This window comes from Microcaecilia unicolor, chromosome 3 (genome assembly GCF_901765095.1).
Source record: "Microcaecilia unicolor chromosome 3, aMicUni1.1, whole genome shotgun sequence".
Taxonomy (NCBI): Eukaryota; Metazoa; Chordata; class Amphibia; order Gymnophiona; family Siphonopidae; genus Microcaecilia; species Microcaecilia unicolor.
The window spans coordinates 163746118-163770308 of NC_044033.1; the positions used below are offsets into that span (position 1 = coordinate 163746118).

Genomic DNA, 24191 nt, shown 5'->3' on the forward strand with positions numbered 1-24191 from the left:
TGCAGAAAGAAAGCTTCTGGTGTTGGCCTGCCTTGATCACTGACACAGCTGACACTGAATGAGAAGGTTGGAAGAGTGTTGGAGGATGAGGAAATGAATAAAAACAGTTGCTGGACCTCAGAGGGGGGCACGGGTGGAAGATGCCAGTTCAGGTGTGGGGGGCACAGGGCATGGGTGGAAGATACAACTTTGTATCTCTGTATAGAGAATCCCCATGGCACCCCCGTGACACACCTGGGAAGCAGACATAGCACACTGGTTGAAAAATGCTGCTCTGGGGAGTTGGGGGGAGGGTGGCCAGCTGAATTGACCAGTGCCATTCTCCCCTTATGTAGCTACTGTGAACTTGACATGAGAGAAAAAAAAAACAATTCAGAGAAACAGCATTATGGGTCACAGTATAGGAATGACTGCCCATCTACATCACCATTGCACTCTGTAGCCATCTGTCCCCTGGGGGGTTCACATCTGTGCATTATCCTATACCAATGCTGTCAACAGATATTGGGTCTGCAGGGCAGTTGGGGTTAATGGGGCTGGCTGGTATGTGACAAAGACATTTGTGGCAAACGAGCATGCTGGGCCCGCAGTCTAGCTCCATGCTAGAGCCAAGAACCTAGTGAGGTACAAACCAGCAGATGTGCTTTGCCATTGCACAGACTAGAAGTTACTCTGTATTCAGCAGGCCCAGGGAATAGTATAGGCACCAGCCAGGAGCTGCCTGCAGGAGAGGAAGAGCAACATGAGGAGCTACTTCTGGGCTGTAGGGGACACCGAAGCCTTGTCTAGCATATTATCCCCCCAGCAGGCCCATGTTCGTTCCACTGGAACCGGTGAGGCCCCCAGAGGTGACTGCAAATACCGATGGCAGCAGTAGGGAATCCAACAGCTAGGACAGGGGCACCAGCCTCAGGGTCTACAAACATGAGAGCCAGGACAGGTATTAAAACACAGGATGCTGGATATGGTCAAGTTCAACCCTGGGAATGGGTGGCCACATATCCCGAACTAAATGCAGTCTACATACAGATGGAAATGTGAAGGACTGCCACACAAAAAAAGGGGGGGAACCAGCTGAAGAGGAATGTAAAGTGCAGAGCTAAAGACAAGCTGCTGGATGTGGACCCTGTGAACCTCAGCCCTGTGAAGCACATGGTGCATAGACCCATTTCTAGGGACTCCATCCCCCCAGCTTCAAATAGGTGTCTCCACAGCAGGAGAATCTGCACATATCCCCACAGTTCCATAGTTTCAACATTAAAACAATAAATACATCAATTACCTAAAACAGTGTGTTTCAAAGTCCCCTGCTGTTCCTTGTGTTACTGCTGACCAGTGCCTGTGCTCTATCTTGTCCAGCAGAATGTTGATTATATGGTTTAAATTTTTTTGGGCTGAGTTAGAAACATGCCTAACTGCCACATACCATTTTTTTGGATTTTTTTTCTTTTGATTATGATCCCCTGTATCTTCTAGATTAATAGACATTGGTTCAAACTAACATCCACTTGCTGGAAATTGGGGGGGGGGGGAATCTCTGTACCCCTACTTCTATTCAATATCTATCTTTAGCCATGCAGATAATTAGGAAGCATGGTTTGTCTGTCTACATTTATATGGGTGACATCCAGATGGTTTGTCTACTTGAGAGAAGCACAAACTGGACAGCAAATAGATGTCTGAGGTGAAGACATATTTGGGAAATAGTGAATCAAAATTGAGTGTTTAAAAAACTGCGTGTAAGATTGGGAAATGTTTCTTTGGGGGCTCCTAGGTGGTTGTATGAAGATTGGTAATGAAAATATGCCATGGGTTGATTTGGTAAAAGTATTAGGCTGTGTTATACAAAAAGATGATATCTATATAATAATTGGTCAATCTGCTTCCCTGGATGGCTGGCTGGCTGGGTTCATAGCTGTATGCAAATGAACAACTCCCAGCACACACTGCGCCAGGGAAGCAGAGGCACACTCCAACATAGTGTACATCATAAGCAAGAAGCAAAGGCATACTCCAACGTGGTCTACATTACATGGTTCCCAAATGAAGACTAACTGCTGAGGAGCAGGCTGAAGGTAAACGGAGAAGAGCTGAAGCACAACGAAAAAGGTATGCAGCTCTGAGTGAAGACAAAAAGGCCCATGAAAGTCAACATGCCACTGGAAGGAAAAGGTCCAGGGTGGCGAAGATGCGTGATGAGGAAAGCGCAAGCAACAGACAAAGAAACGCCGATTTGGAAATGCAGAGAATTGCTGAAATGATGGATGAGCACAGACAAACATACAAAACAAGGCGGACTGCTGTAGAACGGAAAAGAATTGCAGAAATGACGGATGAGCAAAAATCAACGAATAGAAAAAGGTGAGCAGATTTACACTGGCAAAGAATTAAAGAAATGACAGATGAGCAGAGACAAACACACAGAGAAAGACGAACACATTTAGAACGGCAAAGACTTGCACAAATGACACACGAGCAACGAACAAGGATTAGAGAAAAGAGAGCAGATTTGGAACGGCAAAGAGTTGCCAATCTGCCAGAACAGAAAAGAGCCTATGAGAGACAATGAAATACAGCAAGATAAAAGGCTATAGTGGCAAATATGACAGATGTACAAAAAGCTAATCAACATAATAGTCACGCGCACTTACAAAAGGCCAGGTACAGAAATGTCACAACACAGTACCGAACTGCAACCGCAGGAATTGCAATAACAGACTGTCTCAATGAGAATGAAATTCAGTACTATAGTTGTGGTCCAATGAACGCAGTTTGTGGATTTTGCAATGCCAAACATTTTGTAAACGAAACACCTTCTGACAACCTATTTACACAATGCTATAGTAAGGAGAAAGTGAAGCTTCCAGGAATTAGGTCCAATGAATTAATACAACAGCTTATGTCAGGTGAACATCAATATTCTAAGAATTTTAGAGAATAGATTAGGTCCATTAATAGTTCCTTTGCCTCCATGGGAGCAAACATTGTGCCACCACCCGGATATGGGCCTTATTGTTTTCGAATTAATGGCACTATTTACCATAGAACAGCAGCACTACATCCTCCCAATGACAATGAAAGACAATATGCTCAGTTATATATTCTTGATCCTGATGAAGCAGCCGTTCAGAGACTACGAATCTCCGCAAATGCACACATCAACCATGCATTAATGAGACAATTAAGCGATTTTATGGCACGTGAAAATCTATTTGCAGACGCGTGCATTATGCTATACAAAATGGAAAATGAATGCATATGTGAAGCTGAACGACGAGGAATACAACCTGGTTTCAATAGCCATTGTTCAAGATCGCAAAAATGATCAAAGACGCTACAATGCCCCTAGAGCCAATGAGGTGGCTTTCATTTTTCAAAATGCAGATGGGGAACCTCTCTTACATAAAGATCTCATAATACACTGCCGAAACAAGCCAAATGAAGAAAACAAAACAGAGAAAATCAGTGTGTTGAACCCCAATCTGGAACCAATGGTATATCCATTACTCTTTCCATACGGGGATCAGAGCTGGGGGATAGATATTCCTTTGTCTAACCAACCAAAATCTATAGTCCACCTCTGTCGGCAATCAAACAACCCAAAAGTACGAGTTACGCAAATGAAGTACTATGGGTACCGCTTTTCAATAAGAGACAAATTCAATCCTTTTCTTAGTGCAGGTAAACTAACGCAACAATATTTAATTGATGCATATGTTAAAACAGAGGCAAACAGATTAAATTACATTCGACAAAATCAAAAATAGTTAAGAGTTAACTGTTTTTGATTTTGCCGAAAGTAATTTAATTGAAAAATAGTCTGGGTTAATCGACCACCTTGCAAGTGAAGCTGCAAATGCAGGATTTACACCTGGGCAGGCATTTATTTTACCATCCACATTTGCTGGTAGCCCCAGAAATATGCATCAAAATTATTAGGATATAATGGCAATAGTTTGCAAATATGGCAAGCCAGACCTATTCATTACTATGACGTGCAACCCAAGATGGGAAGAAATTACTCAAAACCTAGAAAAGGGTCAGTCACCAGAGTTTCAACCTGATTTAGTGGCAAGGGTGTTTCATTTAAAACTAAAAGAGTTACTACATGATATATGCAAACAACACATACTTGGTGTGCCTCTTGCAAAAATTCATGTCATTGAATTTCAAAAGCGCGATTTACCTCACGCTCATATATTAATTATCCTCAAAGAGGAAGACAAACCCAAAATGAAGGAAATAATTGACAACATCGTATGCACTGAAATTCCAGACATGAACAACTTTCCACGTCTGCATGCCACAGTTGCAAAACAATGATACATGGCCCATGCAGTGAGCATAGCTTAAATTCTCCCTGCATGGTTTACGGGAAGTGCTTCAAACAGTTCCCAAACCATTCCAAAATGAAACAGTTGAGAACTGTGAGGAATATCCCAAATGCCACAGAAGGGATAACGGCGTTGGTACGCTCTTAAATGGAAAATTCATTAATAACACCTGGGTGGTCCCTTATAACTAAAAGTAAGAAAGGGTTATAAGGGACCACCCAAGTGTTATTAATGAATTTTCTATTAATACAGTTCCCATATAAATGTTAAAGTATGTGCATCCATTACAAGTGTCAAGTACCTGTTTAAATATGTGTACAAAGGCCACAATTGTGCTAATGTGGTTATCACAGAGCACCAAACTTTACACCATGATGAAATTAAAACGTTTACTGACTCTCGATATGTTAGTGCTCCCAAAGCTGCATGGCAATTAAACGGCTTTGAAATGCATCACCAATCACATAGTATCCAGAGACTGGAAGTACACTTACCAGATCAACAAAGCATTGTTTTTCACCCTGACGAAGTTAAGGTTGCACTACAAAGAGCCAGTACAAGGGACATTACTTTGACAGAGTGGTTTAAACTTAATACAGAAGACAATACTCCAAAGAGCATTTGCACTGCCTGCTGCTTCTACAGGAATTGCTGCAAATCTCCTTCCAGGGAGGTGAACTTATCATTCACAGTTTAAGTTACCTGTCCTTTACTGGAAACGTCAACATCAAGTATGAGATTAACATCAAACGATGCTTGCATCATTTGAGATGCTAAAATCCTTATTTGGGATGAATCAACTATGGCACCCAGTATGGCACTTACTGCAGTAAATAGACTCCTCAAAGACATCATGAGGAATCACAAACCATTCGGGGGGAAAGTTCTTCTCCTTGATGGAGATTTTAGACAGACCCTACCAGTGGTACCACATGGTGATCAAACTCAGATTCTTGAGGCAAGCATTAAGTTCAATAAACTATGGAAAAAAATTTAAAATACTCAAATTAACCAACAATGTCCGGTCTGTAGACACAGATTTCACCAACTAGTTTATTACTTCAGCTGAGGGAACTCTTCCATGTCCAGACGGTTTCCAAGATATTATTGAGATCCCGCAGAAGCACATTTGTGATGGCGATTTAGTGAATGCCATTTTTGGAGAAAAACTTACCGCAGACACTGTTTTAAACTTTTCTAGAAATAATATTCTTTGCTCAAAAAATGCACATGTAGACAAGATAAATGAGGCCGTTCTAAATATTTTAGAAGATGAGACAGTTACTTATTTAAATTCTGACTCTATTCATGACTCGAATGATGAGGAAAATCAGTTATATCCTGCAGAGTTCCTTCATGACCAAACTCCAACCGGTATGCCTTGCCATGAACTCCATTTAAAAACTGGAGCCAAAATTATGCTATGCAGGAATTTAAATACCAAATGAGGTTTATGTAATGGAACTCGCTTAATAGTGAAAGACTTGAAACCTTACCTGATTATTACAGAGGTAGTCACTGGGTCAACTACAGGGAGTACTGTTTTTATCCCACGTATTGAACTAGCACCGTCTAACACTGACCTCCCATTTACATTACGTCGAAAACAGTTTCCTGTGAAATTGGCTTTTACAATGACAATTAACAAATCACAAGGACAGACTTTGGAAAAAGTTGGCATTTTCTTCCCAGAACCAGTCTTTACTCATGGACAACTGTATGTAGCATTTTCCCGAGTTCGAAACTCTTCAGATGCAATTATAAAAGTCATAGATGGTCCTGAACAAGGAAAGCTTTTTCCTCATTGTAACAAAGTTTTCACCAAAAACATTGTATATAAAGAAATCTTGCATATGTAAACAACCATTATATTTTTATTAAAACTTTCTACCTTACTTTCTACTGTTTACCTTTTTACAAATTGCATAAACCCAAAACACAACAACCCCTCCCCCTCACAGAGCATACTCCTCATTCTACACCATTCCCAGGTATTCCTTATCATCATAGCACACTCATCCTAACGGATCCCTTCAAAACATAATCGCCATTACACAATTGCCTTGCTAGCGCCCGTTTCATTTTTTAGTGAAACTGGCTTTTTTGCTTGTTGGGCATAAATATACTTCAAAAGTGAGCAGAACGGTGTCCTGGAAGGTTGAGGCTTATTACACAGCTAAGTCCTCTTAATGACTATATTCTAATGTCTTGTATTTTGGGCTATCAATGACATGTCTGAAAAGACTTCAGATGATCAAAAATGCAGCAGGGGGAAACAACTGGGATAATGTGCATCCTCTTAAAAAAAAACTACAGTTTTGATTAAGATAATGATTTTGTTGTTTAAGGTATTTTATACAAAAAGAAAGTATACTTGTTAAGGAGATTCCATCAGTTCATTAGATTTTTTTCAGATAAGCTATTTATGTAATCAAAAACTTTTTATTCAAGAAGTGGATGGAAGAAAAAAACCTTTCAGTATTATTGGATTAATAATTACCTAAAGAACTACAAGTACAGGATACTTTATTATCATTTAGGAAAAGATTAGAGAAATGTTTCCTTCACTACTAAATAACTGAGGTTCAGTTGGCTAATTAGGGGTAGGTTAGGGTGGTTTTATTCCTGGCTTTTTCTTAGTTTCTGTTTTTCCTGCTTTATTGATACTTGATTCAGTTGTAAACCATCTTGAATAAACCTGATTATATACATGCACACTATCCCCTGGATTCTATAAGGGGTGCTCAAATTTGGGTGTGATCCTGAAATGTGCATGTAAATAAATTGGGTAATCAGCCAATTAACGTCAGTAATTGGGTGCAAACAATTATTGATGTCATTTGGCACCAATTTGGATTTTGGCATGCATCTTGTTATGCGCTATCCTATAAAACTGCACGCCCAAATCCCACAGTGCACAACCCAAAAGGAGGTGGACTATTAGCCTAATGGTTAATGCAGCAACTTTGGATCCTAGTGTCCTGGGTTTGATTCCCATTGTAGCTCCTTGTGATCTTCCTCAAGTTTTAGTCTACAAAATCCTAAGTGGAGTAGAACAAGAAAAAGTGAATAGATTTTTCAGTCTTTCAAAAACTACAAAGACCAGGGGACACTTAATGAAATTACATGGAAATGCTGTTAAAACAAAAAGGAGGAAATATTTTTTCATTCAAAGAATAGTTAAGCTCTGGAACTCGTTGCCAGAGGATGTGGTTACAGCGGTTAGAGTATCTGGGTCTAAAAAAGGTTTGGACAAGCTCCCGGAGGACAAGACCATTGTTTGTTATTGAGATGGAGATGGGGGAAGCCACTGCTTACCCCGGGATTGGTAGCATGGAATGTTGCTACTATTTGGGATTCTGTCAAGTACTTGTGACCTGGATTGGCCACTGTTGGAAGTAGGATACTGGGCTAGATGAACTATTGGTCAGAGGTATAGCTAGGTGGCTCACCATAGAAGCGGCCGCTCCCCCAAATGGACTTCTGATGGCACTGGCGCCTATTTTTGATGCAATCTGTTGTGATTAAAATACGTGCTGATGCCATCGACAGTCCACTCTCCACACTCCCGCGCCCTCAACATGGCTATGCTTTATGGCTATTATGTTTTTATGAGGTGTGGCCATGGGAAGGACATGGGTGGATCAGGGATGTTCTGGAAATTTGCATGCAGTGTTATAGAATACCACAGATGTGTGCTTAAAGGTAGGCCCCAGGAATTACACCTGGTTTCAATATGCATAACTTCTGGTGCCTCAAATTTGGGTGTGGGAATCAACACTATGCACTATTCTATGAAGGGTGCTCAACCCGAAGTGCCCTTTATAGAATAGCACTGGGCACTGTTTACTGAATTTGGTCCCATAATACACACATTTGGCTACTTATAGGAGCACTTTTCAACATGTAAACCATGCTTTAGCCAGGGCTGGTCTTGGGTGACAGGGGTGGTCGCACAGGGTTTCATGCTTCCAGGGGCCCCACGGTGCTTCCTCCCGCTCCCTGCTATTGTTGCAATCTGACTTTTGCCTCTCCTCCCCCGAGCCACAGGGTGACCTCCTGACACCTACCCTCCCCCCTCACTCCTTCCCTCCCTCTCACCCACCTATTCCAGACTTCCTCCTCCGAGCAGCAGGGTGCCCTGCCAGCATCTATCTGAAGCCACCATGGTGGTCTAGAGTAGTCTTCAGGGCAGGAAAGATCCTCAGTCTTTACTGCCCGCTGCCAGTGCTGACCCTATTGCTGCCACATCGATCTTTAAAAATGGCTGCTGATACTTCCAGCGGCAGTCTCACAAGACTTCCACTGAAGTTCATAATGTATGTACTTTTACCACGGGACTGGGTTAGAGAAAGAACAACTGGAGTGTCATGTTTGAATTCCTGTGCAGACTTTCAATGGGAACATATTGCATTTTTGTACCACATCTGTCAAACAGGAGTAGCTTAGTGATTAGAACAGTGGGCTGAGAACCAGATAAGCCAGGGTACAATCAATGACCACTGCAAATTAATGACACTATAGAGTAATGTACAGGACCAAGATGAAAAATGGTTTTAGCTTGAGTTAGGTCTGGAGGAAGGGACAGTTGAAGTTTATGAGAGTTTAAAATGAGCAAGGGTGATGCAGGTGCTAATTAATTTATGCAAGTACGAAGTATATTCTCATGCTGTCTAGATTTTGAAAGGAAAGTCCTACATAGCGTTTCTTCTTGAAAATGTGCTTGTAGTCCTGGGGGGGGGGGGGGGGGGGGGGGGGGGAAAGCATACCTGTGCGACTGCATGCCTTGCATTCAGATTAAAAATTGTCTTCTTTATAGTCATCCCAACATGGAAGCCTCACATCTGTGGGGCAATTTTTAAACAGTCATTGGTATTTTAAAAAGGAATCTCCTTTTGAAAATGCAGTTGGTAAACACTACAGGTACAAAAGTACTGATGACCTTTGCACCTGCTTTACCACAGGAAAGTACACATGAGGAGTTCCAAATGAGAACCCTCTCTGCATGCTCTCTCTTTTCCACCTAAATATTACCCCATGACCCGCTGAGGAGAATAGTTTTCATCCTCAGAGAATTACCCCAGTTTCTCCCATTTTACCCAAGCAAATTCCATTCAAAATTGCTGTCCTTGTCTCAAATACTGTACATTCATTGACAGATACATTGTACATCTGGAATATATCTGCACATTTTCATTTGCCTAGAATGAAATTACAGTTCCTGGTATGAAACCATGCCTCTGAGGAAGCAGTTAGAAATTACAAGATGCATTCCTTCATAAGCCTACAAAGCATCTGCCATTTGCACAAGCACCCTAGGCATTCACATGCTGTTTTTCTTCTTTCTTGAAAGTGCTCAGTGTTTACAAATTACATGTGGAACAGAGTCCTTTTTCACTCTGAAGGCTTTTCTTTTATCACAACTGGAGCTTAGATTCCTCTAACAAGAAAGGAATACAGAGATAAGCTGTTATCTAAGGCCTACAGACAACGCTTCTCTCCACTGAGCTCAGCTTCACTGGAAATTGAACTGAGACTTGATAAACGTGTTATGTTCCCTTGACAATGATATCAAGAGTCACTCAGTGTCATTATCCTAGACCTTTAACATCTCTTTCTGGTGAATTTGTGCTCTAAAATGCTATTACATTGTTCCTTGAAGATAGTTGCTTCAAAGTGAGAGGGGTACCACCAACTGCAATTTATCCTCCAGGCGTGTTGCAGGCCCCACATGGTTCAAATCACAAAGAGATGGCAGCACACTGGGAGGATACAATGTGGTCAATGGAACTTCACAAAACTTACAAAAATATTGCCAAAGATATATTTTCTTTGCAAAAAGGGGTCAAGAAAGTCTGTGTATCTGTCCATTTGTCTGGGGCAAAATAAGTCTCTGAAAATTTAATAGAATGGAATGAAACAAGAAGTTCAAAAATGGGACAAGTCAGATTGGGGGTTCCACAGAAGTCCTTTAGTTTTCAGTTTCTCTTTTTTCATGTCTCAACCTATCTTCCATTCTCACCTCCCCCAATCCTCATTATCTTTCTGCAAATCTCATTCATTCACCATCCCTAGCTCATTACTTTCCATTCAACCCCTCCTGGTATCCAGCTCCCTTCTTCCTTCTGTTACCTAGTTTTCTCACTCCCTTCTCAAACCTGTCCCTATCATCTGTGCCTTTCCAGTGCCTCTCAACCTTCTCCTACCTTCTCCAGCTCTTTCACCTCTTCCCTTTTTTTTACCTTCTTACTCCCTCCTTCCACATTTTTCTCTTCTTAACCCTCTTCTTCCAATCTGATCCCTTCTTACCACTCTCCTCCTTCCTTCCTTCTTTCCTTCCATTCTGACCCTCTTTCTCTCTCCCTTTTTTTAAAATAATTTTTATTTATAATCCGTTTAACCATCAAGTTTAAAGCAGAGAACAGTCTCACATTATAAGCAGATACTATCTCTGTCCCTGAGGCAGCGGAGGGTTAAGTGACTTGCCCAGGGTCACAAGAGGCTGCAATGGGAATCAAACCCAGGATGCTGGGATCAAAACCTGATGACTAACCATTAGGCCACTCCTTCACTTTTCCATTCATATCTGCACCCTAAGTCCCTTCTCACTCTGCCCATCCTGTCTCTGCATCAGCCCTCTCCTCCCAGTCCCAACATCGAACCCATCTTCAAGCTCCAACCCCCTTCTCTCACTTGCCTCCCTGCCAGCCCCAGCCTCTGTATGCTCTCAACCACATTCTTATAGGCCCAGCAATAGAATGCTTCTCCTATAACCATTCCTTAACATCTGGCCTTTCTCTCATCCCCAGCTCCTGTGTTAGCTTCACGTCACCTCCAAGCTGCAGAAAACAGATGCCAATGTGTGCTTCACAATCAGGGTTTACCAGGCACTTGCTTTCAGGAGCCAAGCTTACCGGGGGGAACTTTTCTGAGCATGCGCCAAGCACAATCCTCCTGCCGAACTCTATAACGCTGAATGCTATGAGGGTCCCTTTTACTAAAGGTTTGGCACTCAGCAACAAGCTTGCTGTGTGCCTATCTGGAACTTCCACTGGGCTACCGCAGGAGCCCGGCAGTAGTTCTCACCCTCAGCATGCACCATTTCCAGCTCGATGGGTGGCGGTAAGGGCTCTCCCCCAAATAATGGCCATGTGGCAATTGCTTCACTTACCAGATGGCCAGCCTTGTACCCGCTGCGGTAAAAGGGGGTCTCAGCACGTGTCAAAAACATGCACAGATACTAGCACAAACCCCCATTTACCACAGCTTATTAAAGGGACCCCTAACCATATTTGCATCCCATTAACTTTGAACATTAGGGCGTTGTTCTGCGTTGTTCCAACAGTAGTTTTACAGCACTACATGAGATGCAAATGCATGCAAAGCAACTCATTGTTATGCAAATAGAATATCCCAGCTTGTGTTTATCTTCACGGAAAGAGTGGTGGATGCATGGAATGGCCTCCTGGTGGAGGTCATGGAGACGCGGACTGTGTCAGAGTTTAAGAAAGCATGGGACAGGCACTTGGGATCTGCAGACTGGATGGGCCATTGGGCCCTTATCTGCCATCATGTTTCTATGTTTCTACAAGCTGCACTATTTACTAGGGGTGGGATTTTAGGGCCCTTTTTACCATGCTGCAGTACAAGGGGGTCTGGGGTGGCATGTGGTTTTGCTGCATTCCAAGGCCCCCTTTTACTGCAGCAGGTAAAAGGTGTTCTGTTTTGTTTTAAAGTAAATGGTCGGGTGGCAAGTTAGGCACTTGCCGCACAACCGTTTCCTGGGGGAGCCCTTAACACCACCTATTTAGGAGGCAGTAAGGGCTCTGTGGGGCTGCTCGATTTACCGCTGAGTAAGCCCTTAGCACTAGAAAATAAGTGTTTTTTTCAGTGTTGGAAATGGCGCACGTTGGGGGCAGGCACTACCACCGGGCTCCTGTGGTAGCCCGGTGGTAGAGCCGGATTTGTATGCGGCAAAGCAGCTTTGTAAAAGGGGCCCTTAGTGCACTATTAGTTCGCTTAATTTTTTAAAAATTTTAACTAGGATTACATTTTTTAATCCTGAACAAAATTTTTAACTCCCCTCTGTTGTCCAGCATTGCTTTTTCTCCCCTGCCTATCCTATGTCACCTTGGCATAACATAGCAGTGGGAGAGCATCAGAGTAAGTTGTAAATAGCACGTGGGAATCACTGCCGGAGACTCTATGACGAGCCAGATAAATGTTAAGATAAATGTGTGTGGGGTGAGAAATGATGCACCTATGTGCGGGGGGGGGGGGGGGGGGGGGTCATAGCAGAAGAAGAGAGAAATGAGTGTCTTTGTATCAGCAGAAGGGGGGAGCCACTTGGGTGTATGTACAGGGGAAAGATGCAGTAGGAGAAGAGAAAGATAGGTACCTGTATGGACGGGAGGGGAGCAATGAGCTGTGGGAAGAAAGTGATGTATGCAACTTTTCATTATATTCAGCAGATTTAAAAAACTTTCATGCAGTTGGAATTTACCAGTACCAACATATCCAGCCCAGAGCTGTGATTAATCATGTGATCAAAAATTTTAATACTACAATTCAAAAAGGCATGGGATAAACACAGAGGATCTCTAATTAGAAAATGAATAGTATTAAAAAAAACCTAAACTTGAATGGCTGTATGTGTGTGGATGTATTGAGTAACACTTTGATGGCGATTCCAGTTGTGATGAACTAGGGCCAATGCTGGGCAGACTTGTATGGTCTATTTCCATATATGGCAATCCAGTTTAGGATGGGCTGGAAAGGGCTTCCATGGCAACTTCCGTGGCTGGAACCTGTGGACAGTGCTGGGCAGACTTTTATAGTCTGTGTCCTGCAAATGACAAGACAGATAGGCTGGAGTGGGCTTTGACAGCAACTCCAGTAGTTGGAACGTAAGTACAGGGCTGGGTGGACTTCTATGGTCTATGTTCCAGAAATGCCAAATGATCAAGCATTTTAATCCCATTCATTGTTGATTTATTCATGAATTGATAATTGATAATGAGTATGACAGTTGGGCAGACTGGATGGACCGTTCAGATCTTTAACTGCTGTCATTTACTACGTTACTATGATTACTTTTGATTACAATTTTTCATGGTTGCCCACCCCTACTATTTATGGAAGAACTAGTAAAAAAGGCCCGTTTCTCACACAAATGAAATGGGCGCTAGCAAGGTTATCATGTAATGGCGATTATGTTTTTAAGGGAACCATTAGGAGGTGAGTTGTGGTGCGAGTTCCGCGCTCGCCCACTTCCCGCCACCCTGCTGGTTACGATCGAGTTTGAGCGGTGCAGGAGTCTGAACATCAACAGCCAGTTGTGGTGCGAGTTCCTGCCTTGCGGCCATTCTGAGTTTGACATGGCGCTCATTAACGCGTACGACGTCCGGGCTCCGAGTTCCATGCCCCCTCCCTCCCTCCCTCTCTTCCCCTCCGAGTTCCAGGCCCCTCTCTCCTCCCCTCCGAGTTCCAGGCCCCCCTCTCCTCTGAGTTCCAGGCCCCCCGCCTCCCTCCCTCTCTCTCTCCCTCTCCTCTGAGTGGCAGCCTGAACTTCGCTGCCCGCCCTCTTCTCCCAGTCCTCCGCCTGCCTTTCGCCTTCCTGCGTGCTGCCCAGAATTAAAAAGTTCTTACCTCGGGGTCCAGCGGCAGCAGTGAAAAGCGAGCAGGCTCTGCGCTTCAGCCTGTCTTCCCTTCTCTCTCGGCTCTGCCTCTGGTCCCGCCCTTGAGGAAACAGGAAATGAGGACGGGACCAGAGGCAGAGCTGAGAGAGAAGGGAAGGCATTCTGAAGCGCCGAGCCTGCTCGTCTTTCACTGCTGCCACCAGACCCTGAGGTAAGAACTTTTAAATTCTGGGTGGCACGCAGGAAGGAGAGGAGCCGGCAAAGGACTGGGAGAAGAGGGCGGGCAGCGCAGGTCGGGCTGGCTGGGAACTTCCTTTCTGGGACTTTGGGCGGGTCAAATATTGGGGGTGCTGGAGCACCCACAGCACCCACGTAGTCGGCGCCTATGCCTCCATGTCCAGCAATTCTCCTCTTCCCTGCCCTGCCATCTGTGTCCCGCGATTCTCTCCTCTACTGTCCCCCCCATCCCATCCATTCTCCTCTGCCCTGCCCTGCTCTCCCCTTCCCTTCCCTTCCTCCCTCCCTTTGCGATTCTCTCCTCCCCTCAATTTGTACCTGAACGTTCTCTGGCTGGCTGCCGCTGACTTCCCTTCCCTCTCACTGTTCCACCCTCTGACGTCATTACATTTTGACGCGAGGGTGGGGCAATGAGTGGTTATGGATGTTACGAACCCAGGCATCCAGGCGTAGAACGTTGGAGGTGCAAATTATTATATAGGATAATGAAAACTTTAAGCTGGTATTATTTTTCCTCCACAGAAGCTTTAAGTCACTAACACACAGCCTGATGCTCCTAGGGGCCATTCTAAAAGAGCAGGAGGTAATATACATCCTGTACCCCCCCCCCCCCCCCAGTACCCCCCATCAGAGCCATCCCAAAGACAATCCCCTGCTCCTGAAGACATTCACTGGATTCCTCTCCCCCCAAAGGTGACTTGCACATTCATATTGGTATAAATCCCTTTATAGTACTGTTTGAGCTTCAGTAATTTTTTGACTCTGGACAAATCCTCTTTGACCACTAAAAGAATAGGGATAGACTGTCATTTGCAATATAGGAAATGTCAATTACATGTTGCATGTCATTAAACAAAAAAAAAGTGGGGAAGAGTGCAGATTAGAGACATGCACGGGAACGGGGTTCGCAGGAATCCCGCGGAACCCGCGGAATTCCCGCGGGGACGGAAGCAGTTCTGCGGGGACCCCGTGGGGACGGAAGCAGTTCATGTGGGGTTCCCGTGGGGATGGAAGCAGTTCCTTTGGGGTTCCCATGGAAGTGTATGCTGCACTTGCGCCAGCCTTTCACCTACCGAGTACCAAGTTCTTTGAGTGCTGTCTTCTCCTCCTCCTTGCTTTAACAGCACAGATGTGGAAAGTCTCCATTAAGGAGGTGGTAGAGATACAAATGGTGATGAAATTCAAAAAGGCATGGGATGAACACAGAGGATCTCTAATTAGAAAATGAAAGTTATAAAAAAACTAAACTTAAATGGCTGCATGTGTGTGAATGTGTCACGCGACACTTAGATGGTGACTCTGGCTGTGATGAACTAGGGCCGATACCGGGAGACCTGTACGGTCTGTGTCTCATATATGGCAATCTGGTTCTGGATGGGCTGGAAAGGGTTTAGACAGCAAATTTAGTGGCTGGAACATGAGGTCAGTGCTGGACAGACTTTTACGGTCTGTGTCCTGCAAATGAGAAGATGAATAGGCTGGAGTGCACTTTGAGGGCAACTCCAGCAGTTGGAACATAAGGATAGGGCTATGGTCTATGTCCCAGAAACGCCACAGAAAGACCATAATCAAGTATATAATATCACATTCATTGTTGATTTAATCATGAATTGATAATGATTGTGACTATTGGGCAGACTGGATGGACTAATCCGGTTTTTATCTGCTGTCATTTACTATTACTATTAATCCTCTCTGCTTCCAGGCTGATGCGTAGACCTCAGCTCTGACATAGGCATGAGCAACAGATGTCACCTGACCTACTGGCGCGTGCATGTGGTGATCTTTTAGCACACAGTGCCAGTGAATCAGAGAAGTCTTATATGTAAGCACTGGAGTGTTCCAACTTCCGATCCTTCCTGCAGTGCTGCGGCTCAAACCCAGAGACTGAGAGAGCTGACAGGAATTTTTTTAAAATGTACCATTAAATTCTTGTGGGTGAGGACAGGTTAAATTCTTGCGGGGACAGGTAAGATTCCCCGTGGGGATGGGCGGGGATGGGTTAGATTCCCCATGGGGATGGACGGGGATGGGTTAGATTCCCTACAGGGACGGGTTGGATTCCAGTGGGGACGGGCGGGGACAGGTTGGATTTCTGTCCCCGTGCAACTCTCTAGTGCAGATTCTTTCTGCGAGAGTGCTACTGTTTGCAAATAATTCACACTCTTTGCAAAGAAGTTACACTCTTTTGACACTCTTAATGACATTGCACTTAAACTAAAAATGAAGACTAACCAAAACAAAACAAAATGAACAATGCTGCAAATGACATGGGAAGTGAAATGAAAATTTTGGGCTGCTCATCTCTACTAAACAGACCCTTAGAAAAATTTTGTGGATGGGCTACTTTCTAGCTTTTTGTCCCCATCCCTCCCTTTCCTGCCTGACCCCAGAATTCTTGTCCTTCTTTCCCCCTTCTGTTGACCTGATGCTACATGTTGTTGCAGCTGCTTTGCTCCACTGTGCTAGCTGATATGAGGCCAGCTCCTTCTATCTTACATTGGTCCCCACCTCTTTATGCACAATGTGGGCTAATACAAGCATGTTTTTACCTTCTGTTGGACCATGCAAGGACAGAATGATGCACCTTCATCCATCCAGCTCATGCAAACTAGCATGACCCTCCCCCATTATATAAATGCACATGTATAATTGGACACCATATTTTTAAATATAGATCTAAGTTTCATGCATATTTTTGGGGAGGTGAGGTCATGATTGTTAATCTTTATTATCAAAATCTTAGGGGAGGGAGGTGGACTATGGGCCTGAAAGTTAATATGGAGAGGCATGATACTAAAGGTTCACCTAGGATGCCTAGCACTCTCCCTGCCCATAGCATAAGCTCCTTAACATTGCACTCACATATTTCAGCCCCTACTGACTTATGCAAATGATGCTTCACAATGAGTCTCTAAATATAGCTTCACATCCCTTTGCATCCCAATGTGCTGCTCCTGATGCTACAGGTCTTAATGTAGAAGTTACACATTATCATAATATTATACCTGTTAAACACAGGCAAACCCTCACCAAATGTATAGGAGTTCACATATTAGAAACCGAAATATGGATTCAAAAATAAACATTGCTGCCCACTCCAGTCTCGCTCCCTCCGTGCTTGTTCTCTGCACTGCAGGGTGGATGAAAGTAGAGTAGTTATTCTCTATCTGCTCTGATTCCCTTCCATGTTATTCTCTGAATCTGCCTAGATCAGGGGTGGGCAACTTCAGTCCTCAAGAACCGCAACTCAGTTGGGTTTTCAGGATTTCTTCAATGAATATGCATGAGATCTATTTGATTGCACTGCCTCTATTGTATGCAAATAGATAGCACACATATTTGTTGGAGAAATTCTGAAAACCTGACTGGGTTGCAGCCCTCAAGGACCAAGGTTGCCCACCCCTGGCCTAGATTAAGCCTGCTCTAGAGCAAATTTAAATGTACATGCATGCAATACATGTGATCATGTATGTTTTATAAAATACACACATACATCTGCTCCAGCTAAACTCCACTCTGGGCACACACCTATGGCGCAAGTGCATACCTGCTCGCACATGTACCCTTTTAGCAGTGACTTTATTTTATGAATCCATTTATACACATAAATCAGAATTTTTTGTATGAAAATGGTTTATAAAATTGCCCTCTTAGAATGGAGTCCCTCCCCACTCCACAGTTTGAATTCCTCAGTGACAGCTACTTCAGTGAAATGTCACAGGGACCTTCCTATGCAGTCTTCTACATCCACCAATGCCCAGAGACAGGAAGCAAGAGTCCTTCCTCTTTAGCTCCCTTCCTAACCTATGGGACAGGGGATTGACAATCTCCTTGCTAAATCTGATCCTTTCTAACTAGAATTTCCTCATGATGTTGCTAACCAAAACGTGGACTATGCCACTGTGCTCACTCCAAGAGGTGAGTAGGATAGCTAGAGTTACCATACGTCTGAATTTCAGGCGACTGATGGGGGTCTGGACTTTTTTCCAGCCAGCCCATTTGTCTGGGTTTCTGGGCTGGCTATCTGGTGGGTTGACGGACAAATGGATGGATGGGCTGGTTTTCTCCTCCCATCCCCACCCCAAGCCTACCGTAGTGCACCCTGGTGGTCTAGTGGCCTCTTTGGGGCAGGAAAGAACTCCACTCTTTCCTGACTTCTACCGGTGACCTCCCTGCTACCACCGCTTCTTGAAAATGGCTGCTGAGACTTCAAGCGGTGACCTCGCGAGACTTCATGGAAGTCTTGTGAGGCCACCACTTGAAGTCTCAGCAGCCATTTTCAAAACGTGGTGGTAGCGGGCAGAAAAGAGGGGGGGTTCTTTCCTGCCCCAAAGAGGCCACTAGACCACCAGGACAAGCTATACACATGGATGGGACTGAAAGGAGGAGGCAAGCTGCACGTGGATGGAAAGGTGAGAAGGGGGCAAGCTGCTCATGGATGGGAAGGAAAGGGAGAGGAAAGGGGGACATGCTGTACAAGGAGGGGAGGGAAGGGAAGGAAAAAGGGGAAATGCAGCATATGGATAGAAGGGGATGGAGAGGAAAGGTGGACATGCTGCTCATGGATGGGAGGGGATGGGAAAGGGGACATGCGGCTCATGGATGGGAGGGGATGGGAAAGGGAACATGCGGCTCATGGATGTTTGGTTTTTGGAAATGTACATCTTTTCTAATTTTGTGTTTAGTCTATGAAAGAAAATGCTTTTCTGTTACTTTTACCAGTATTTTCACTGCTTATACAATCTGGCTTTCTTGGCGGATCAAGGTGACTGTGCGTCGGGGGCAGGGCAGCATGATCATTTTTGTGTCCTCTTTTTTGTTTCTGCAAATATGGTAACCCTAACCATAGCAAAATCTTTCTGTCCACTTTACTTTCAGCTCTGAGAGGAGCATAGATTGTAGTAAAAGAGTCCAAAGTTCCCTTTACAAGTAGCTAACATTAAACAGTGTGAATTTATAAGAATGACAATGTGTCTGACAGAAAGACAAGTGCAAGTATGGCAATGATACAGAGAAAAGTACTGTATCTGACAATTCTAGTTTATGTGCATTAACCTAACTTATATTGGCAATTTAGTCTTTGTTAAGGAATGTCAAAAGACTGAAATTTGTTATGGTGTGCTGCCTATAACTGAGATTTGAGATCAGTTTTTATATTTTCTGTTCAGTATTATTTTATCTTCTGGCTGTTTTTCAACTTATAACTCTGGCCTTCAAACTGTCATGTTTCTTCTGTTCTTCTTTCTCTGTTTTTCTCTGACTACTTCAGAAGAAGGATCAAGCTATTGCTTCCCCTAATCTTACACCTGCCAATAAGACTAAGGTCAGTGTAATCCAGCAGTACCAGGGAAATAGTGAAATACGTTTCTGGTGAGGATTCATTAATGTCAAGCTTTGGATAATTGTATTTGTGAAGTCTACTCACCAAATATATCATCCAGTGAGAAAAAAAAGAATAGTTACAGCAGTGAGAAAAGATTGACTATTTAGCTGTCTGACAATTGGTATCTTTCTTGCAGTCTTGTATGCCCCGGCATAGGCGAGTTAATGGAACCCTTTTTGGTGGAATCTGTGAACCATGCCGTTGCTTTGGCCATGCCGATGCCTGCGATGACATTACTGGAGCGTGTCTGGTAAGTATAGCTTTGTTGATCAGTCCAGTAATTGACCAGGCTGTCCCTTTAACTTTTCCACAAGTGCTTTTCAAGTCAATATTTAACCACAGTGACACTGAGATATTCAATTGCTATAGGTATAGCTAAACTGTTTACTTTAGAATGGCTTTTTAGGCCTATAGTAAACTGTATAGTTATATGCAGAGTGTGTCACTAACCTGATGGTGAGCTCTTAGGATGCTGTCAGGACCGTCCTGGGGGCCGGGATCCTGTATGGTGGCAGACGAGTCACCAGGACGTCAGAGGCTGTCAAAGCTGGACCTGGAGCTGGCTATGCTGGAGCAGAGCGGTTTGGCTGGAGTTGGCTTGGCTGGGGATGAGCTGCTTGACTGGAGCTGGAGCTGGTGTGGCGGGAGCTGGAGCAGCTTGGTGCTTAGCTGGAGCTGGAGCAGCTGGGCTGGAGCTAAAGTGATAGGTTGTATCTGGATCTGGGCCTGGCAGAGTCTTCCATGGGAGGCAGATGATGCAAAAGAGCTGACAGCCTGCAGAAAGCCAGTTTTCCAGGCGCCCCCCTCTGCCATCACCCAGATGTGCCCGACATAAACATGCGCAAGCGTGAGTATGTGTAGCGCAGTGCCGGCTGCCAGGCAGCCTCCCTCCCTGGTTCTGACATGTTATTCTTGGCTCTCCAGGGCAATCAGCAGTGATCCGCCCTGCCCATGACCCACAAGGTGAGCTGGACGGGATCAGGATGTGGCGTGGCATGTGATAGAGTGGCTGAACAGCACTGCTAAACATAGAGTTGCCCATGCACCATCCTTACTCGGTCCAGGGACTATACAGAGAGTTTCAATGCAGTTAGAAGCGTTTTCTCTTGCACTGTCCATGTACCCCCTGATTCTATAAAAGTTGCCAACAATTTCAAGCACTCAATTTGTGAGCACAATTTAATTGAATAACGAGTTAATTAGTGCCAATAATTGGCTTTTTAACAAGCAATTATTGGCACTAATTAGTAGGGCTGCATTTCTGAAGTAGGCTATGAAAACTGTAAGGTGGTTTTTAGCTATTCTGCATGCTGTTTTAGATTCTTCAATTTGTAATTTTTCAGTTTCTATTTTGTATTTCTTATCTTTTCATTACTTTTTATTCGTTAACTTTTTTAGGGCTGCATTTATTTATTTTTTGTTCCCACTACAACTCCTTGTGACTCCGGGCAATGGAGGGTTAAGAGACTTGCGCAATAAACAAACATACCTTTAATCATGCGATTAATTACAAATAAAAGTTTTATTGAAATGTAGTCCTACTAATAAGATTTAATTGGAATTTATGTGCATAAATTTAGGTGTCAGATGTGCACCTAAATTTTACATGCGGGGGTGTGGAAATGGGAGCACTTATTCTGTACTATATATAGAATTCACCCCCACAATGCGTTTGAAAATCTATGATCAGGGAACTTACATATTTACCCCCTCGTTCTATAACAGGTCATTTAAAATCATGCACCAATTTGTGAACTTAAGTTACAGAATACTAATATTTATGTGCTTGTCTGCTACAGTTACATACATAAGTGCTAGTTGGGCACTAACCGGTATTCTGTAATTTTAATGTGTAGCTTGCTTAGCACATAAATGCAAGAGGAAGGCATATGGGCAGGGCAATGGACATGTGTAACAATTACACGCATAACTTATAGAATAGTGTAAGCAGAGTTGCCAGATGGTGACAAATTTTGTGGCCCAACCCATGCTGAAAAGTAGCCCAAAAATAGGGACACCAAAAAATAGCTATTTGAGGGGTGAGGGGGTTCCATCTGTTCCCCCCTCCATGCCTCACCTTTGCTTTGCTTACTCTGCCTCTTCTTCCATCCTGGCTACCACGTCACATGTCCTGCTGCTTACCTCAATTCCTCTCCCACTCTCACTCCCACTTGAGCACATATATATAGTGTAGCACTGGATCTGGCAGAAGCCTGCTTCAGCACACAGCTGATGATGACCTCATCACCCACCTCACCCTCCTATTGGTCAAATTTGAAGCCAGAATGAGGCTTGGTGCAGCTCCAAATTAAGACCAGTAGGAGGGTGAGCAGAGACAGAACTGGAACCAACTGGCAAAGCTGCCAAAAACCCACACATGGCAAAGAAAGTAGCCCAAAAAGTGGATAAAGGTGAGCCAGTTGATATTGTGTATCTGGATTTTTAGAAGGCGTTTGACAAAGTACCTCATGAAAGAGTCCAGAGGAAATTGGAGAGTCATGGGATAGGAGGTAGTGTTCTATTGTGGATTAAAAACTGGTTAAAAGATAGAAAACAAAGAGTAGGGTTAAATGGTCAGTATTCTCAATGGAGAAGGGTAGTTAGTGGAGTTCCCCAGGGGTCTGTGCTTGGACCGCTGCTTTTTAACATATTTATAAATGACCTAGAGATGGGAGTAACTAGTGAGGTAATTAAATTTGCTGATGACACAAAGTTATTCAAAGTCATTAAATCGCGGGAGGATTGTGAAAAATTACAGGAGGACCTTACGAGCCTGGGAGACTGGGCGTCTAACTGGCAGATGATGTTTGATGTGAGCAAGTGCAAACTGATGCATGTGGGAAAGAGGAACCCGAATTATAGCTACATCATGCAAGGTTCCACATTAGGAGCCACGACCAAGAAAGGGATCTAGGTGTCGTCGTTGATGATACGTTGAAACCTTCTGCTCAGTGTGCTGCTGCGGCTAAGAAAGCAAATAGAATGTTAGGTATTATTAGGAAAGGAATGGAAAACAAAAATGAGGATGTTATAATGCCTTTGTATCACTCCATGGTGCGACCGTACCTCGAATATTGTGTTCAATTCTGGTCACCACATCTCAAAAAAGATATGGTGGAATTAGAAAAGGTGCAGAGAAGGGCGATGAAAATGATAAAGGGGATGGGACGACTTCCCTATGAGGAATTGGAGAAAAGGCAGCTGAGGGGAGATATGATAGAGGTCTGTAAAATAATGAGTGGAGCTGAATGGGTAGATACTGTATGAAGCATCTGTTTACGCTTTCCAAAAATACTAGGACTAGGGGGCATGCTATGAAGCTACAATGTAGTCAATTTAAAACGAATCAAAGAAAATGTTTCTTCACTCAACGTGTAATTAAACTCTGGAATTCATTGCCAGAGAATGTGGTAAAGGTGGTTAGCTTAGCGGAGTTTAAAAAAGGTTTGGACGGCTTCCTAGACCATTATTAAATGGACTTGGGGAAAATCCACTATTTCTGGGGTAAGCAGTATAAAATGTTTTGTACTTTTTGGGGATCTTGCCAGGTATTTGTGACCTGGATTGGCCACTGTTGGAAACAGGATGCTGGGCTTGATGGACCTTTGGTCTTTCCCAGTATGGCAATACTTATGTACTTATGTACTTAAGATGCAACCCACGACTGCTTAAAAAAATCCACCCAATTCTGCAGGAAAACTGCAGAGCTGGCAACTTTGACTGTAAGTTATGCACTAAATTGCCACATTTAGGAATGTGTATTTATGCCTGCTATTGACATGGTGTAAATGGCATGCATAACTGCCAACTTACACTAGTATTCTATAAAGGAATTTGGGCACCCAGTAGCCATTATTTAATTCACACTCAGTGCATTCACCTTGGCTCCTAACTTTTGATATCTTTTATAGAACTGACCCCTTATTGCTGTCAGTAAACATGAATGAAAATCCTAGAGAAGAGCCACAATCAACTGACAAAGGTACATATGAAAGTGGAGTAGATATCTCACCATTCACGGAAGAAAGTATTTATGAGCAACTTAAAAAAACTGAAGATGGACAAGTCCATGGGACTGGATCCCAGGCTATTGAGGGAGCTCAAAGAGGTTCTGGCAGGTCCTTTTAACAATTTGTATAATAGATCCTTGGAGATCGGGGAGATTCCAAGGGATTGGAGAAAAGTGGATGTGGTTCCTCTCTCAAAAATGGTGACAGAGATTAACTGGGAAACTACAGGCCTGCAAGCCTCATTTTGGTGGTTGGAAAAATAATGAAGGCACTGTTGAAGGAAAGGATAGTAAAATTCCTGGAATCCAGTAACTTACAAGATCTGAGGCAACATGGCTTTGCCAAAAGAAAATTATGTCAAATGAATCTGCTTGATTTTTTTGACTGGGTAACCAGAAAACCGGATCAAGGGCATCCGCCTGATGTGGTCTATTTGGATTTCAGCAAAGCCTTTGACACCATTCTTCACAGGCGGTTCATGAAAAAATTGATCAGTCTGAAGTAAGGACCCAAAGTGGTGAACTAGAGTAGAAACTGATTGACTGACAGATGACAGAGGGTGGTAGTGAATGGAATTCATTCGGAG

General features: G+C 43.7%; 1 protein-coding gene across 1 annotated transcript in view; it reads left to right on the top strand.

The window, feature by feature from the left end:
• Positions 1–24191, top strand: part of LAMA2 (laminin subunit alpha 2) — a 1107608-nt gene that overhangs the window by 622604 nt on the left and 460813 nt on the right. The window contains exon 16 of the mRNA XM_030196530.1: positions 19732–19845. Within this exon, the coding sequence (XP_030052390.1) occupies positions 19732–19845 (114 nt within the window). The remainder of the gene's footprint in view (positions 1–19731; positions 19846–24191) is intronic.